At 43.6% G+C, this 15,582-nt stretch overlaps 1 protein-coding gene across 4 annotated transcripts in view; it reads right to left on the bottom strand.

Annotated features, from left to right (window-relative positions):
• The window catches only part of LOC135394219 (uncharacterized), a 38,840-nt gene that overhangs the window by 7,942 nt on the left and 15,316 nt on the right, over positions 1–15,582 (bottom strand). For all 4 annotated transcript variants that reach the window (XM_064624834.1, XM_064624833.1, XM_064624832.1 and 1 more), the window contains 5 exons: positions 13,725–13,822; positions 12,687–13,662; positions 10,485–10,742; positions 7,147–8,370; positions 5,732–5,896 (listed from right to left, as the gene is read on the bottom strand). In XM_064624834.1, coding sequence (XP_064480904.1) covers positions 5,732–5,896; positions 7,147–8,370; positions 10,485–10,742; positions 12,687–13,662; positions 13,725–13,822 — 2,721 coding nt within the window. The remainder of the gene's footprint in view (positions 1–5,731; positions 5,897–7,146; positions 8,371–10,484; positions 10,743–12,686; positions 13,663–13,724; positions 13,823–15,582) is intronic.

Below are 15,582 nucleotides of genomic sequence, written 5' to 3'. Positions count from 1 at the left end.
GTGGAATTTACTTGTCTTGCCACTGCTTTTAGTTCTTATACTGTGGAAACTAATCCTCATACCGCCATTGTAATCCTTGTACTGTGGGATTTAATTCTAAATTCTAGCATCCCTTCTGGGATCACTTCATGGGTTTACAGGCAATAAAAAAGAAAGAAAACAATGTCAACACAACGTGTCTGAGAGATTACCTTCTAAACAGATGGAATTACGTAATTATATTTTGACATACCTACATACAAAGAATGATGCCTTAGTGGTTGTTGGTAGCTGCCGACTGCTAATACCTATACTAAAATAGTGTACAAGTGGTTAATTTCGCTGTCTTAATAATTGACAAATTCGAATGGAGGCACGTTTAGGGAATATTTTGAAGGACGTTAATTTCACAGTATATGCTGCACCATGGCGTTCTTAGGTGTGTCAGAAGAAGGGATAAGGCACAGGCGAGCTGGTACATAGTAACTAAAAGTCGAACCCGAGAGAAGGAAACAGGAAGGACAAGACAACCCCTTGCCACCTGTCCGGAGACTTTTGGGAGTGTAAGTTTTTGTCATTAAATGTTCTACTGCGTTTCAGAACTTGTCATCTTGTCCCTCCTGTTTCCTTGTCTCGGGTTCTACATTTAGTTACATAGGTGTGTCACTCACTGTATCAGTTTTCTTTCTTTCTTTTTTCTTTTTTTGCATGAAAAATATTTTCACATTTTTGAGCAAACCTAACTGGAAAAGTGATTCGCAAGAACTTAAATTTGCAAAACAGGTTTCCAACAGTACTCAGTTTTAGTCTATCTTTCCAAGGTCAACTGCATGTTATACAGTATTCCGTGAATGGCGCATTCGTTGTACCAGGGGACTGCAGTACGTATTCTAGGTTAAACCCTTTTCCCTCCCCAGAGACTCTAAAACAAGCCTCTAACCAACTTGGCACGATGACTTTTAGGAAACCTGTGGGAGGCTAGTTTAAGTCATGTGGAAATTGGCCAGTACTTCACGTTTGTAATTGTAAACCATTACTCCCCAGGGCAGAAAACAGTTGAGTTGAAATGCCACTGCTAAGGTATTTCAAGCCGAGTGCACCATCGGATGCCCTGCATGTATCTAGACTGCCAAGCCTCCAGGTGCGCCATACTTCAGGTGAGAGAACAGCGCTTGAAGGAACCAACGATCTCGTGACGCAATTGGCTAGCCAGAAAAAACGAAAACTCTCGAATTATTCTTCATAATATATAATTTAAATGGCCATTTAGATCATCACCAAGGCTGACTCGATCAGACATATCATCATGTGTATCATAAAAATAAAGTAGGTATCCATAATTGTCGTACTACAGCATTCTATTCACCTTTCATCCCTCACACATCTGTAGATTGGAATAACCTTCCAGTTGTATTGCATTAATTATTGATGGTACTAATAAGTTCACAAAAGCTGTAAATGATTGTTTCCGTACTCTGCAATAATGTGTGTGAACATTAATTTTGTTCATTAGTGTGTTGTAGCTTTTCTGTACTGTACTTTATGTTCCCAACTCATGTGTAACGTTCCGAAGCTCTGACGGTAACTGTGACGGTAGCAGTGGCTCCTGCGTTGGTCATAGTGCAGTGTGTATGTAGCAGTAATAAAACTGTATTACTTTTCGTTTGTTTATGATTACGTCCGATGGGTTAAAACATTTTCTTGCATCTTGCTAAGGTTACTGGCATTCTACAGATTGGGAAGAATCGAAGAATTCACAACCTACCACTACATTACCATAGTTATTTGCAGTAACTTAAATCCGCGATTTTGAAGGAGTACGCAAAAAACGCAAAAAATCATCCCATGTGAAAAAAAAAAGAAAAAGCACTTCGAGTACTTCGTGAGACTAATTTCGCAGAACAATAGCATTTGCAAAATTTGCAAAAATTCAACTGTCATTAAAATTATTACTTCTACAGTACATAACATACCAAAATACCAGAACAGTTAAAGACCCCAAGTGCAGCATGATAAGGGCGGATAAGGAACAGAGATTGCCTTGAAAATGTCACTTGACCACTATTTCACAATGTTCCATTACACAAATTTTTTCATGGAAATTACAGAAGATCAGATCCTACGTAAATACGGATGATCGACTGATATGCAAGTTGCTAAAATAAGCTACAAGAAAAACAGATAAAGAAAGCAATGCTCCAAGCTCTTCAGGGGCGAATCCAGACCCTCGGTTTTCAGGAGGGATTCTTTGTCGGAGCGCGTAGTGGGGGAGAAGAGAGAGGGAAATCCCATGCATAAACCGACTTTTTATTTAAGGGGGGGGGGGGCATCCCTCCCCCTTGATCCGCCGCTGGCTCTGATCAGGGTTATGAGATAGAACGTGCCGACTGCTATGCTGCAACCTATCTAGGTGACACCTCAGCTGATATGGGCTTTCAGATAGATAAGAACACAAACCGAAGGAAACCATGAAGGCATCAAGCCATGAAAAAGGTTGTAGAATTTAGCATATCGGCCGATAAAAAGCGATAGATATGGGAGACACGTAGTCTGACAAGGGTCCCCTGATAGATATTGATAAGAAAAAGACAAATGAGGCATAGAGCGGTGATCAATGTTGTGAAACGTAACATACAGACACATAAGGGCTTCCTGTTAAGAATACTAACTGAAAAGAAAATGATAAACTCGGTACCAAAGTCTAATCAGGGCTATGGGATGGAACATGACTGATAAGCATTTTGACAAAAATACATGCTGACAAGAATACATGTGTTCGCCTCCCACTTGGATCAGCAAATTGTCATACATATTGGCAAGGAGGATTTACTTGGGGATGGAATCCTTCTGGAGCGAAATGAATCAAGAAGCGGGGATGTTAAATTAATGAGGTTCAAGACTGTATGTATGTCAATTGTGGCTCCAGACAGAGTCGACAAAGACGCTACCGCCTGCAACAAGAATACGCTGCGCAAGTAACCGAGCATTCTGCGCATATCTCCTCTCCCGGTTACTCCACTCGGAAAGCCCCATTGGCTACGGCGGCGCCCTCCCTCTTCTCTCTCACTACCTCCTCTCATGCGTAGAGACGCACTTGCACAGCGTATTAGCCAAGGCAGGTTATAAGCATGGATGGCACAAACAAATAAGCTTCCAATGGCCAAGAATCAATTAATTAAGATAGCTCAGGAAAGAGAGGCGCTGACACCATGACTCGAACCTATAGATCCTCCTGATTTCCCGTCAGGGATATTTGCACGAACCGCAGAGGTATGGGGTTTTATCAGAACTCTATCCGCAAGGATTTCAAAACGTTACAGACTATTTCTAACTGCAAACCATGACGTAGCGTAGATACCTGCGCAGATTTGCAGGTATAACCGCACTTGTGCACACCTCTAGTGCTCTAAGAAGGTGATCGCCCAGGGTCATCGTGTGTTGGGTGAAATTGTTTTCTTCCTTTTTTATCCCCTCTAAACCTATGAAGTGAACCCAGAAGGCAGAATTTAGGATTAAATCACACGACACAAGGATTAAAAGCTGCGGTATGAGGACTAAATTCCACAGTACAAGAATCAGACACAAAACGAGGCGTATATACAGTCGACCCCCGTTTATCCGGACGGTGCCGTTCCCGGCGAAATCGTCCGGATACCAGGGCGTCCGGATAAATAAAACGACCGAATAGAGACGTCATACAGAGCAAGGTTTAATTAAAACACAGAAAGCTCGTGTATGACAGTTGTTTCATAGTAGTGTAGGCACTCAATTCCTGCAAACTTTTGCTAATTGCATAGACTTGAGCCACGTTGTTGCGCTGCTAGAAAAATGTCAGTGCAGTCCTTAATGCCGACCTCGCATGCTCAACTGTCACAACGGGGGCTTCTTCCTCAACGGGGCCTTCTTTCTCACTGGCGTCATCGGCACCCTCTTGGGTCATGGTTAAGGCCCTTCTTTTTCTGCGATTCCGCGATTCTGCAAAAAGTCGCGGAATTGTGGGTCTGCCGCGGAATACGAGGTTTTGCGCAGAATTTTGCAGAAACCACGCGCTTAACTCAATTTATGCGCGAGATGAACGGACTTTGCTCGCACCGGGTTGGCTTGCGTTACAGCGTGGATGTGCCAACCGGATATGGCCGCCAAGCCGTGACATGGCCCCATCTGTGTGCTGGAACAACCCTCTAACTCCTCTCTCTCTAACCCTCAACTCTCTGGGATTCTGGAGTGGTATGCAAACGCTGACCCTTGCTTTGGTGTCCATAGCTGTCAAGTACTTCTGTGTGACAGTAAACTCTGTGCATGCAGAGAGGTCACTTAGCAAGTACAATTTGATAGTCAGTGGAGAAACGTCGCTCCCTCTAAGAATGAAGTACAATGTACCTTATTATGCTAAGTCACAAAAGTTTTTGAAGTCGCAACCGTGTTCCTCCACACTAAGAAGTAACACAGAGTATTTTCTGTCTGAACTAGGGCAATTTGCCTTTTACAGCGGAAAAATGCAGAATTCATAGTTCCCTGCTGCGGAATTCAGGATGTGCCGCAGCAGAAAAAGAAGGGCCTTAGTCATGGTCAACGTACCGTTATGGTCAACGTCACCGAACGCACACAAATAGAAAAGGGGGTCATCGTGCACGGTTGTGTCCCCTTCGGGAGAATGTAGGTCACTGACGTGTGACGGAAATAACCCAAACACAGTGAAAATGGTGACGAAGTGGGGTCAGCGTCTCCTCTTATTCACGGTAGTCCGGATAACTGAAGCTGGATTACAAGAATTTTTGACTTTCGTTCCCTGGAATTCTTGTCCAAGTCCAGAAGCTGAAGTCCAGCTAAACGAGAACAAAATACATGGAGGAAACTCCGTTCCCGTGCCTTTTGTCCGGATATCGCGGAATCCGGATAAATGAAGTCCGGATAAACGGGGGTCGACTGTACCACGGGAAAAACGCAATAAAGCCATTTCCATTTTAATGGATAACCTGCAAATTTGCCTTCCCCATGACATTCTGATTCTAGGCATTTTTTGTATGGGCCACAATTACAGGCAAATGTAGAAATGCGTATGCCTGCTAAGAGACACTTACTTTGTAGCGTTGCTTATGCATCCCAGCTTCTCACAAGAAAATCATACTACAATGATTCGGATGGTTGACACAAAAGGTTCTATTTGAGATGAAAGAACCGTGCGTCGTCAGAAGAATGACTATTGTGCCGTCAGATAATGGCCTTCAAGAAACCAGGAAGCGTTTGACATCAATTAAATGTTACTAAATCTCCAAGTCAAACTCCCTTATGATTAGAGCCTGAAGTCTTAGGGTTTTGCCCGATTCTTCCACAAATTTGCACATCAAATTGAAGGTTGCCTCTTTAGGGTGGAACCCGATTTTTACCCAGCAAATTGCCCTCACTGGGATGTCTGTAGGAATGTGCTCACTTACTTGTTTGGCAGCAAATGCAGTTACACCATTTGTACCAAACCGCTACAGTTAGTTTGATTAACCGAGCCAGATTTCTCCACGAATTTAGGATACTGGAAGTTTTTTTTCACCCTAATTTGCATGAATTTAGTGCACATGGTTACTTACCCTAATTTTACCCCTCCGAATTTCGAAAAAAAATATTTCCAGAAAACTTTGGGCTCTACTTATGATTAAATAACCTAGATGTAACACAGGAATTCACTAATAAAGTGTGTTCTACACTTTTCCCCCAGTACATGTCAGCAAGTGACCAAAGATACAGAAAAAAAGCTCACATTTGTGGCAATGGAAAAGCGATGAAAGCTCTGTGCATAGCCTTGATGAATAATGATGGATGAGCATTAATGTATCTTGAGAAGTAGAGAATATCCCTCGCAGTTAGTGAATGGACCCTCTTCAGCAGCATATCCTCCACACTGTCTGGGTCTTGCTGATGGAGGCTACGAATTCCACAAAGCATCAATGATTAATGGCACCCCTACCACTGTCCAGATTTAAGTACCCATAGTACCATGGGCACAACCACACTAGAAACATTACTGGCACACTGTTATACTAGAACGTGCTTTGTGCATGAAATATAAACACGCTCTATGCTCAGGGCGTACGGTAAAGTTCTACTGAGTGCAGTTCAAGAGTTCACTCAGAGTTGGTGCATAACAAAAAGTACCCCCGATTTATGAACACCCTCAGTTCCCCGAAAAATCATTCATAAATCAAGGGATTCATAAATCGAAAATTCAGTTAACTGAGTACTATCGAGCAAATGCAAAAGTATTTCCGAGTTGGGATAGTGTTTATAATGCCATATATTGTGTAATTTTGCTTTTGACCATGCCTTCTGCAGTATCAATATCACAAAGAACAGACATTAGCGCATTCATACTCTGTTTATTATGCAATACTAAATTGTTTAATTTTGCTTTGGACCATGCCTTCTGCTGTATCAATCTCACAAAGAACAGACATTAGCGCATTCACACTCTGTTTATTATGCAATACTAAATTGTTTAATTTTGCTTTGGACCATGCCTTCCGCTGTGTCAATCTTGGAAATAAGAGATGTCACCACATTCGCACTGGACTGGTCTCGGATTTCCTCCGGGATTTTCAACCTCCGTTTATTAATCTCCGGGTGACAGTGACCACTTTATTCATCAACTGAGGTCAGGAACACTTGGTCGCACAAGATGCTACCAAGTGTTTCGGAAAACCTGTTTGTTGTTCGGATTTCGAGGGGTTAAGAACCGAGGGTGCAATACCTGGAAAACGTTTTGTCCGTTCAGGCGTCATTCATAAGACCACGGAATTATCCCTTTGAAAGTTTCTGTTGACCTCGGAGCGATCCGTTCATAAATTGAGGGCAAAAATGCTGGGCAACTCCTAGTTGGTTCCCAGAAATTCCATTCATTATTCGAATATCGAGGTTCATAAAACGAGGGAAAAATTAATGGAAACAGTTTGGTTCCCCGTGCTCGTGTTCATAAAACGAGGGAATTCATAAATCGAAGGTTCATAAATTGAGGGTTGACTGTACTACTAAACAACTTGTAAGCAATTAACCCACTGAAGCCGGTCTTAAATGGGTCTTAGTAGCAGTACAGTGTGAGATTGGACGCAACTATGTTTTATGCGGAAGAAAATTTTCAAATTCAGCAGCATTGTTACGCTCCAATGTTAGTCAACTTACAAAGCTAGGTAACCCAGCATCTGTGCAGGCTGTTCCACCACCTTCTCCAATTCGGTGACTATCCAGTCGCTCCCAACACCACATTCAAGAAACTTCTTCATGGCTTGCTTACAAAGACCTGCCACTGCGGCACTCCAGCTTTGATAACATGGTTCCCTGGTTGCCTGTACAATCTCCCAGACAGTCTCCACATCCAAGAGATAAAAGTAATTGCGGATGAAACAGGACATCTTTGTATCAACTGCCTTTGAAGATGGGCTCTGCAATTTTATGGCTGCGTTCTGTACCATGGGCATCCAAGAGAGTGAAGTCACATCACTCTGAGATGTCATGCTCAGGTCACTCTGGAGAGATAACCTTCTTGGCCGATTTTGAGTTCCTGGTTCTTTGGTAGCAATAAATTTACACGCCTCACCGGCGCCCTCATCTGGCTCGACAAAATTCACAGCAACTATCGGCAGCTCAACCTCTTCTTCATTCGTTCCTTGGCTTCCACGTCGTGGCAAATCATCCTCAGAACACTGACTAGAAAGTAACTTTGCCCCAGAAGTGTCATAAGCTTCACTGCACACGACTCCATACTTCTGACCTACGGATGTCTGTCCACATTCCTTCCCAACAGTGTTGTCCAGACCGAAGTCCAAACCGATGGTCGCACAGCCGAGCGAAGACGATGTGCTTTGGAACATGGTTGACTCACTGCACGAGTCCAGAGTCGGCACCCCGGAAAGGTACTGTTTTTCCGAAGGAGAAGACCGCATTGATAAGCTGAGATCACACCGAGTTGAAGTGTCTTCACTTTCAAAGGAGTTTGAACTGCTGCACTCTAAGAGATTCCTTTCTGTCGGGGCTTCTCCAACTCTATTCTGGCTATCTTTGTGTTGTGTAATGGCCTGCTCAATTGCTTGCATGTCACCGAGTAGATCCATTTGAAAACAGAGCATGGCCAGTTGTTTAGCTTTCGTCTTGACTTCTCGGGAGAGGTAAAATGGGTCAGACGTGAAGACAGGCTGGACGACCTGGAGTGCAAGGCTGTGTTGCGTAGAGTCCGCAGGCTGGGGTCTTGTTGGGAAACAGGAGTCCAGAAGCTTAGAGGGATCCGTAGACCCGTAAACGTGAGTGAGGACATCTAAATGCGAGGAATGTAGTACGGTGACCCATTCGTTGAGTACCTGGGAAAGCTGTGGCATACTGAAGAGAACCTGTGGGTTGGACAGGGTCTCACTGCAATAAAGGAGATAAAGCATTTCAAGTACATGATGCACAAACTTGGTTACTAGACAAAAACTGTTTATAGTCACCCTGCACATATTGCAGTCTTAATACTTTGCTGGCACTGATGGAGGAAGTTGTTGTGGGACCTCAATTTTGAAACCTTTCTTCTCTGGTGAGCATTACACTGATGCACGACCTCATATTTCAAGTACTGCTAGCCAATTACCATTGCAAGCGACCTTTATCGTCATATTTATTTATATATTTGGCACTGCAGGCCAATCATTTGATCCAAGAAGAAGGGGTTACAGCAGGCATAAAGAAGGAATTAATATCTGCGACAAAATACCGAGGAAAATTAATAGGCGAGGACAAATGACAAAATATAATACCTATGCCTCAACAGCAACCAAAACATTATACACCATGCATAGCTATAACATACCGGGTGTTTCACAAAGGTCACCAAGTTGAATGATTCATAGACAGGTGGTGCTATCGAAAAGTTTTCAGCTCTGGTTTTCAGTGAGCATGCCTCAGACATCAGCCAAGAACTCAGCAGGTCAAGCAGTGTGCTGTGAATGCGTGTAAACGCATTTTTCCCTAAAATACTGTATCCGAGAGTCTCACCCCTTACGAATGAACCTTATTAAATCGTAAATATCTGTCACAGTCCCTGTATGTCTGGTGTTCTTACCCTTACCTTTGCTTTTAACACCAAAGATAAAAGTGTTTTTCAAAAATAGTGGGGGCCGAAGGAGTAAAATAAGCAAATATTTTAGTTTGTAGAACGAAAGCACTATGTTTGAACTCTATTTGCACAAAATATGAACAAATTTATTATAAGGCTTCTTTCGGAAAACTCCTCTAAAATATGAGTTTTTCGTACCCCATGTGCACTTTCTAAGCTGGCGTGGGAAAAGCATTACAGACAACAAAACTCATTTTATATCAAACTAATGAATCAGGAAAGCTCCTTCTTCTACAACAAGTTGCATTCAAATCAGAGCATCGGGGACCGCGTAATCTTGCTGCAAAATGGCACTGAAAAATTCATTTGCTCGGGAAGATGGACTTTCTCGAGCAGAAAATCCATTTCAATGTTATCGGCTTACAGCGTAGCAAAGTTAGAAAAACAATAAGCCAGTGGCACAGGACCGCTTCACTCCAAGCTTGCCAGGCTGACAACTAGATAACTGATTCAGCTGGGGTTTACGTTGTTTTGCTTCCGTTTGTGCGCTACATGAATGAACTTTTTTCACAAAAACCAGATAGGGTGACTGGCATCCATTTTTCAATTACAAATCAAACTACCCGACTGTAACTCAGATACTTTTAAAAGTAACTTTAACAACCCTGGTTGCCATTGGTCATCAACTTTAGAGTGAAGGGAGCACCCTTTAGGACAGGGGTCTCCAACTCAAGCTGAGTAACAGGCCACATTGGCCTGGATTACACCACAGTGGGCCGCATATATGAACACACACAAAAACTGCCTATGATTTGGGGGAACCTGTGGCCGAGGCCGAGTGGCGTAGCAGCAATTTTCTTGACTGTCTTTAATATGACACAGAACTCTTTCTCCAGGCGATACATGGATGCCGTTGGCTACGATCCTATCGTGTAGAAGAGAAACCCGAAAGAAATGTGCAGTGGACAACTTAATGCTATCTTTTACGACAAGGATGACGAGCACAAAACACTGGACCCTGTGAGCACACATAGTGATGCCCTGAATTGGTGGCAAAATTGCACCATCATTCCCACTGTATGACAGGTGAGGGGCGGCCCACGTTTTCTGACGATGAATGACGATGTGACTCATCATACCTCTTCTGGCATGCTTAAAGGAGCTTGGAAGGCACTTGGAATATGTATTTCTTACTGCATCAGATGAGTGAACTTCAGGAACCGTCATGCAAAATACTTCCTTTGGGAAGTGAAAATTTGCTGAGAACATTGCTTTGCAAGAGTGGCACTTCTGCACTTGCTATGGTGTGGTTACGCATGCACCTCGGATGCACTACAGCTGTATTAAGGAACCCTTCCCTCCCCTGAGCCGTACTCACAGCATGCGCACGTGCACCATGGATGCGTTACAGCTTTATGAATAGCAAAAATACCTTGCTTTCAATGTGGCCTCAGTTAAATTGGCCCCTAGTGGTGGAAGGAACAACCACAAGTCATCCTGTGGTGTCACCATTTTCTCTGGCTCTTCAAGGAATGTCCTACCAATGCAGCTCTCTTCCACAGTTGCCACAGGAGATCCAGGACTCACAACGTCCACCCCAGTTTCCACTCCAAAATATTTTATCCTTGACTCAAAGCCCCGCAAATTCTTCAAGAGGTTTTCTTTGCTACTGAGGTATTTGGATGAAAGGCTGCAAGGAAATAACACAATGTGTAAAGAGAGGATACAGTAGACGCTAATGTACTTGATAGCTCTATACATCGCTTACTTAGTACCAGCGTTACATAGGTACTAGAATTCATTCAACTTGAACAAACTATTTACATATTTCTCCCAGCATATTTAATGCAACTCTATCGGCTACTACTACATAATTTAAAACCACTGAGCATGAGGTGCATCTTACAAGGTAGGTGGATCATTCTAGGGCAGTATCTTCCAGCATTATTGCACAGGGCTTGATAGAACAACTTCGTACGAAACGGCCCTGTGATACAGACTCGCACTTGGGAACATGTCCTCAATAACGTCCTCTATGGCATTAATCGTGTGACAGCTAAAGGGCATCATTAAGGACCCGGGTTTTCCACGATTCCGTGAAATTTCGCGGAATCCTTCGTTTGGCAGAGAATTTCACTGAATCACTTATTTTTAGGGGCGTGCGGATATTCCAGTTATCGAATTCGAATCTAATATCAGTCACTTGAAGTATTTCATTCGCGAATCGAATACCCAATATTCCGATTATCGAATATCTGACTATTCGCCGAATACGAACGACACTTCCCGAAAGTGGACTTCACCTGAAGATACCCTGCATGACGTGAAGCCTGCTCTACGAAACTGCCCATGCTGGAGGACCAACACAGACAGATTGTAGTTTCGCTTAAGATAACGTTAGCCTAAGAGTATTGTGCATACTTCGCCTGAAGATGTGGCGGCGGCCCTCCCGTGTGCAGTTTAGTGGTGGCAGTGGGAGATTTTGATTTGATGTCTGGGAGTTTGCCTGTAAAGACTCTTATATAATGCCTACAGCGCGGAAACAAAAAGGGTGTCCTGTAACTTCCATAGGACATGTATTTTAGGCTCCTTCCTATAAAGTTCCTATAAACACTGTAGATGCTGAAAGATCTTTCAGCAGGTATAAAATGATTGCAGATGACAGACCTGTCTTTGTCAGAGGAGAAATCACAACAACATGTATGTATATAACGCAGAGGCACAACAGTGCTTTCAATCTGTAATTTTATCAAATATTTTCATCCCCACATTATCCAAGAAAATACAGTCGCCGTCCGATTTTTCGGACTCGGCGGGGATCGCGCAAAAGTCCGAATAATCGAGCAGTTTGAAAAAACGAATTTCGCTTCAAAATAAACTTTACTAAGCCCTAGTGGGCTGGAAAAATATGTCGATGCTTTCGTAACGCGCTTCCAGCTCTGCCTGATGACATCAGCTTCTATTTCCCGAAGCGACATTTCGTCAATGTACACTGTCAAAGACACCGCCGTCATCAAGTCCGCAAGTCGGGCTTCACCTAGCGCATGCGTGCTTTAGGTGAAGCTCGCTTTACAGCGCCGTCGCGCGACTCGCGGGCGGAGAGCACGTGCTGGGCCGCTGGCCAAATCGAAGACGCAAAGGCGCCACGACAGACCCCTTCTACTCAGAGGAATGGAAAATGAACAATTATCACTGCCTATTATTTTGCCTCAATATTCTAGTTGGTTGATTTCTTTCGATACGAATTTCGGACGATACCAATATTTACCTGTCACCCCAAGAGAAAAATTCGCTGGTTGGGCAAACAGAGTCCGAAATATCGAGCGACGGAGCTGCACAGCGTCCGAAATTTTGGACGCTCTATACATTAACTCTATGGGACCCACGGCCGTTCCGCGAACGGGTCCGAATAATCGAGCATGTCCGAAAAATCGGTCGGCGACTGTAAAGTGCTTCCCATTTCCAGCAGCTGTTGACTGCTTGCCGCAGAAAATTGCGGAATTTACAATTCGGGGCCCCAGAATTTTGTATTTACCGCAGCAGAAAACCAGGGGCCTTAGGCATCATTTTCTGGCACCATATTGCCCCTCAAGAAACTTAGCTTGCTGGACATGAGAGGATGTAAGTTTCTTACGTTTCTTTAATCTTTGACAGGTCAGCAACATTGGCAAGTTGCATGAGCTCTGATGGACGAACAGAAAATGCACTGGGCATAACTCCCGCGCCGTAAAGTCCCAGGTTCAGGTACTGGTACACACTTTCGTAGCCAACGTCTTGTTCGGCATAGATGCTGGACAAAACGTCCGGATCTACACCGTCTAATGGACTTAATGGTGACTCCAGTGGCGAGGCCGGAATAGCTGCAAGGGTCCTGGAAGCGATACTACATTTGCCGTTGGCTGAACAACTAGGTTTCATCTGCCCATTTGGGCTTTTGCCACTCATCTCTGGTGCCACATTATTACTGCTCAAGTGGACGAGATTCATCACTTTTTGGTTGAGGTTCTCAGGTTGAGATGGCAGGTCGGTGTTTGGCTTCCCAGAATCTAAGGTATCCAACTTCTTTGTCGGTTCTGACAATCCGTTATCATAAGGAGCTTTCGAGGCAACTTGGAGGGTAGTCGAGCTGGATGATGTCGTGGAATGAATTTCACTCGTCTTGTTGGTCCAGCAAGAAGGATCACTGCCACGGCGTGGAATCCGAGGCGATAACTTGGGGTTCGCCACTCGTTCACTCGAATGGCACCGAACGTGACGAGGTGATCCTGCTAATCGCGGTATTGCCTTGCCTTTAGGTGGCCGCTTGCCAAGGTCTACGTCGTACTTCTCCTGAGCAAGTTTTGCTATTCTCGATGAGAGTAGTGGTCTTCCCTCGTTAGTCAAGCCGTCCATCAGGTCCAAAATGAGTCCAGCGGGAATTTTTTGTTGGAATGAGTTTTTACTGATGCAATGATGGTTTGCGAGCAAGAACTGGGCACACTGGCTAAAGTGGTGCCATTGGAAGAGAGAAGTAACTGCATTCTCCAGGGAGAGCAGAGAGCACACGTGAAATTGGTTATTTGCCAGATGAATGTAGATCCGGTTATGAAACAGTTTTATGTCTATAATATCTGGAATGAAGAACACAATGAGAATAAAGAGTAATCTCGGGGACACGTAAATAGTAACTCACCCTTAAAATCGTCAGTCCAAAGAATCATTTCCTCTTTTCGTGGGTCAATTATGTAAATTCCATTGGCACTCCAGGATAATATAACAGGTGCTTTTTCACTAAGAAGTAGAAATAAAATTACTCTTTACTTTGAATACCGTACTGTCTCCATGATAAGTGCAGAAGGAAATGAAACACACAATGCTACTTTGATGCTACTTTGGAGATGAGAGCTCCATTTTATGTTGCTTTTGCCCTCAAGTCAACAAACAAAGGTTATAAAAGGAGCATGAAAGTGATCCCCAAAATATTGTGTGTCTTTTTCGCTGCGGTGTGATCTCCAATGAATAAAATGAGCTCCTGAGAAAGAACGATGAGCGCAGGTGCAGAGTACAGAGCGTGCGCAAGGCTCTGTTCCGCACACCTTTAAAAAATCATCTCCTTGTCCAAAGAGCGCATCGCTAAATGAGAGGACATTGTGATGTATGGGCTCATGCATGTGACCTGTGACGTACAGCAGCTCAAGCATGTATAAGCAGCGCATGAGCTCAGAAGAATAGAACAAAGGAAAAAGGCACAGAGCCGTTTCTACGTCAAACGAGAATCGTGTCTGTCGTCTGTAACGGCTTTCTCCGACTGTTTTTGGAAATTCGATGCCGCAGTGACAAAACACTGCAGAGCAAAAATATTATGCATGGTGACTCATGGTGGACAATTTCACAGATGAGGCAGGGTTTTGAGCCATGTTAAACATCATTTTCTATTGAACTACACGGTCAAGTTCAGCAAAATATAAAATTAACACAAGAAGTCACCAATGACACCCCCCAGGGAGGAGTTGAGGAATATAAATATCTTGGAGTTACAATAACAGCCAGCCTAAACTGGTCTGTTCACATTGGTCATATTGTTGCTAAAGTGTTCCGTAACCTTTGGTAGTTACGCAAAACAATGCACAATTGCATACTTGTAACTAAACTCACAGCCTACGCATCGTTAGTTCGCCCACTTCTAGAACATGCCAATATTCTGTGCGGTCCTTACGCCGAGGTCCGACCAGACTTGTTAGAAAACATCCAGAAGAAAGCTTTGCGATTTGTAATTCATATGGGGGAGGAACGTCAATATCATCGTTGTATACAGTATACTGTATCTGCTCCCTCGCTAGCTCATCGAAAAAAAAATCAAGTGGAACTTTCTGCATAACATAGTGAATGGTAAAATCGCAGTTCGTAGTGTCGCAGCTAAATTTTGTGGGTTCGGCAACAATGTTATGAAAGGGAAGAGACGACAAAGTCGAACTGCCTTCAAACATTTACTGACCAAGAAACTCAAACAAAATTACAGGGCTTACCAAGGGCACGCACACTCAGCCCCTTCTTTTTCTTTTCACACCACCTTGTTTGTTTGTTACATTGGTCTTTGATATTCTGCTCCCACATGGGCCAGGTGGGTGGGTGGGCAGGCAGGCAGGCATGGTTCTGAGAGGTGGGAATAGTGTCCCACAAGTGGCGCCCAACATGGGGCACGACCCAACACTCCGTCAGTGAGGAATGTGGCTGGCGTGAGTTTTCTTTGTTAGCTGTTTTATTTATTTATTTTATTTTATTTATTTTTACGACTGAGCTACTGACTGAGCTACATGCTGCTGTTGTCCCTGAAAAGTCAATGTCAATTTTTGTCAACTGTCAATTTTTATTCCAGATATTGTTCAAACATTGTCCTGCAATATATCAGAAGCTGGTTCCATAATTTTAGATGTGCGCTTGCGCTATAAGTGTCGAAAATATGCTAATTTTGAGATAAGCCTTTCCGAAAATGGGCAAAAAAAAACTTACTTCTGTGCGTACAAAAGAAACGAAATTGACACCACTGTAAA

Source organism: Ornithodoros turicata, chromosome 5 (assembly GCF_037126465.1).
Source record: "Ornithodoros turicata isolate Travis chromosome 5, ASM3712646v1, whole genome shotgun sequence".
NCBI lineage: Eukaryota > Metazoa > Arthropoda > Arachnida > Ixodida > Argasidae > Ornithodoros > Ornithodoros turicata.
This window is presented reverse-complemented; position numbering and strand designations above follow the sequence as displayed.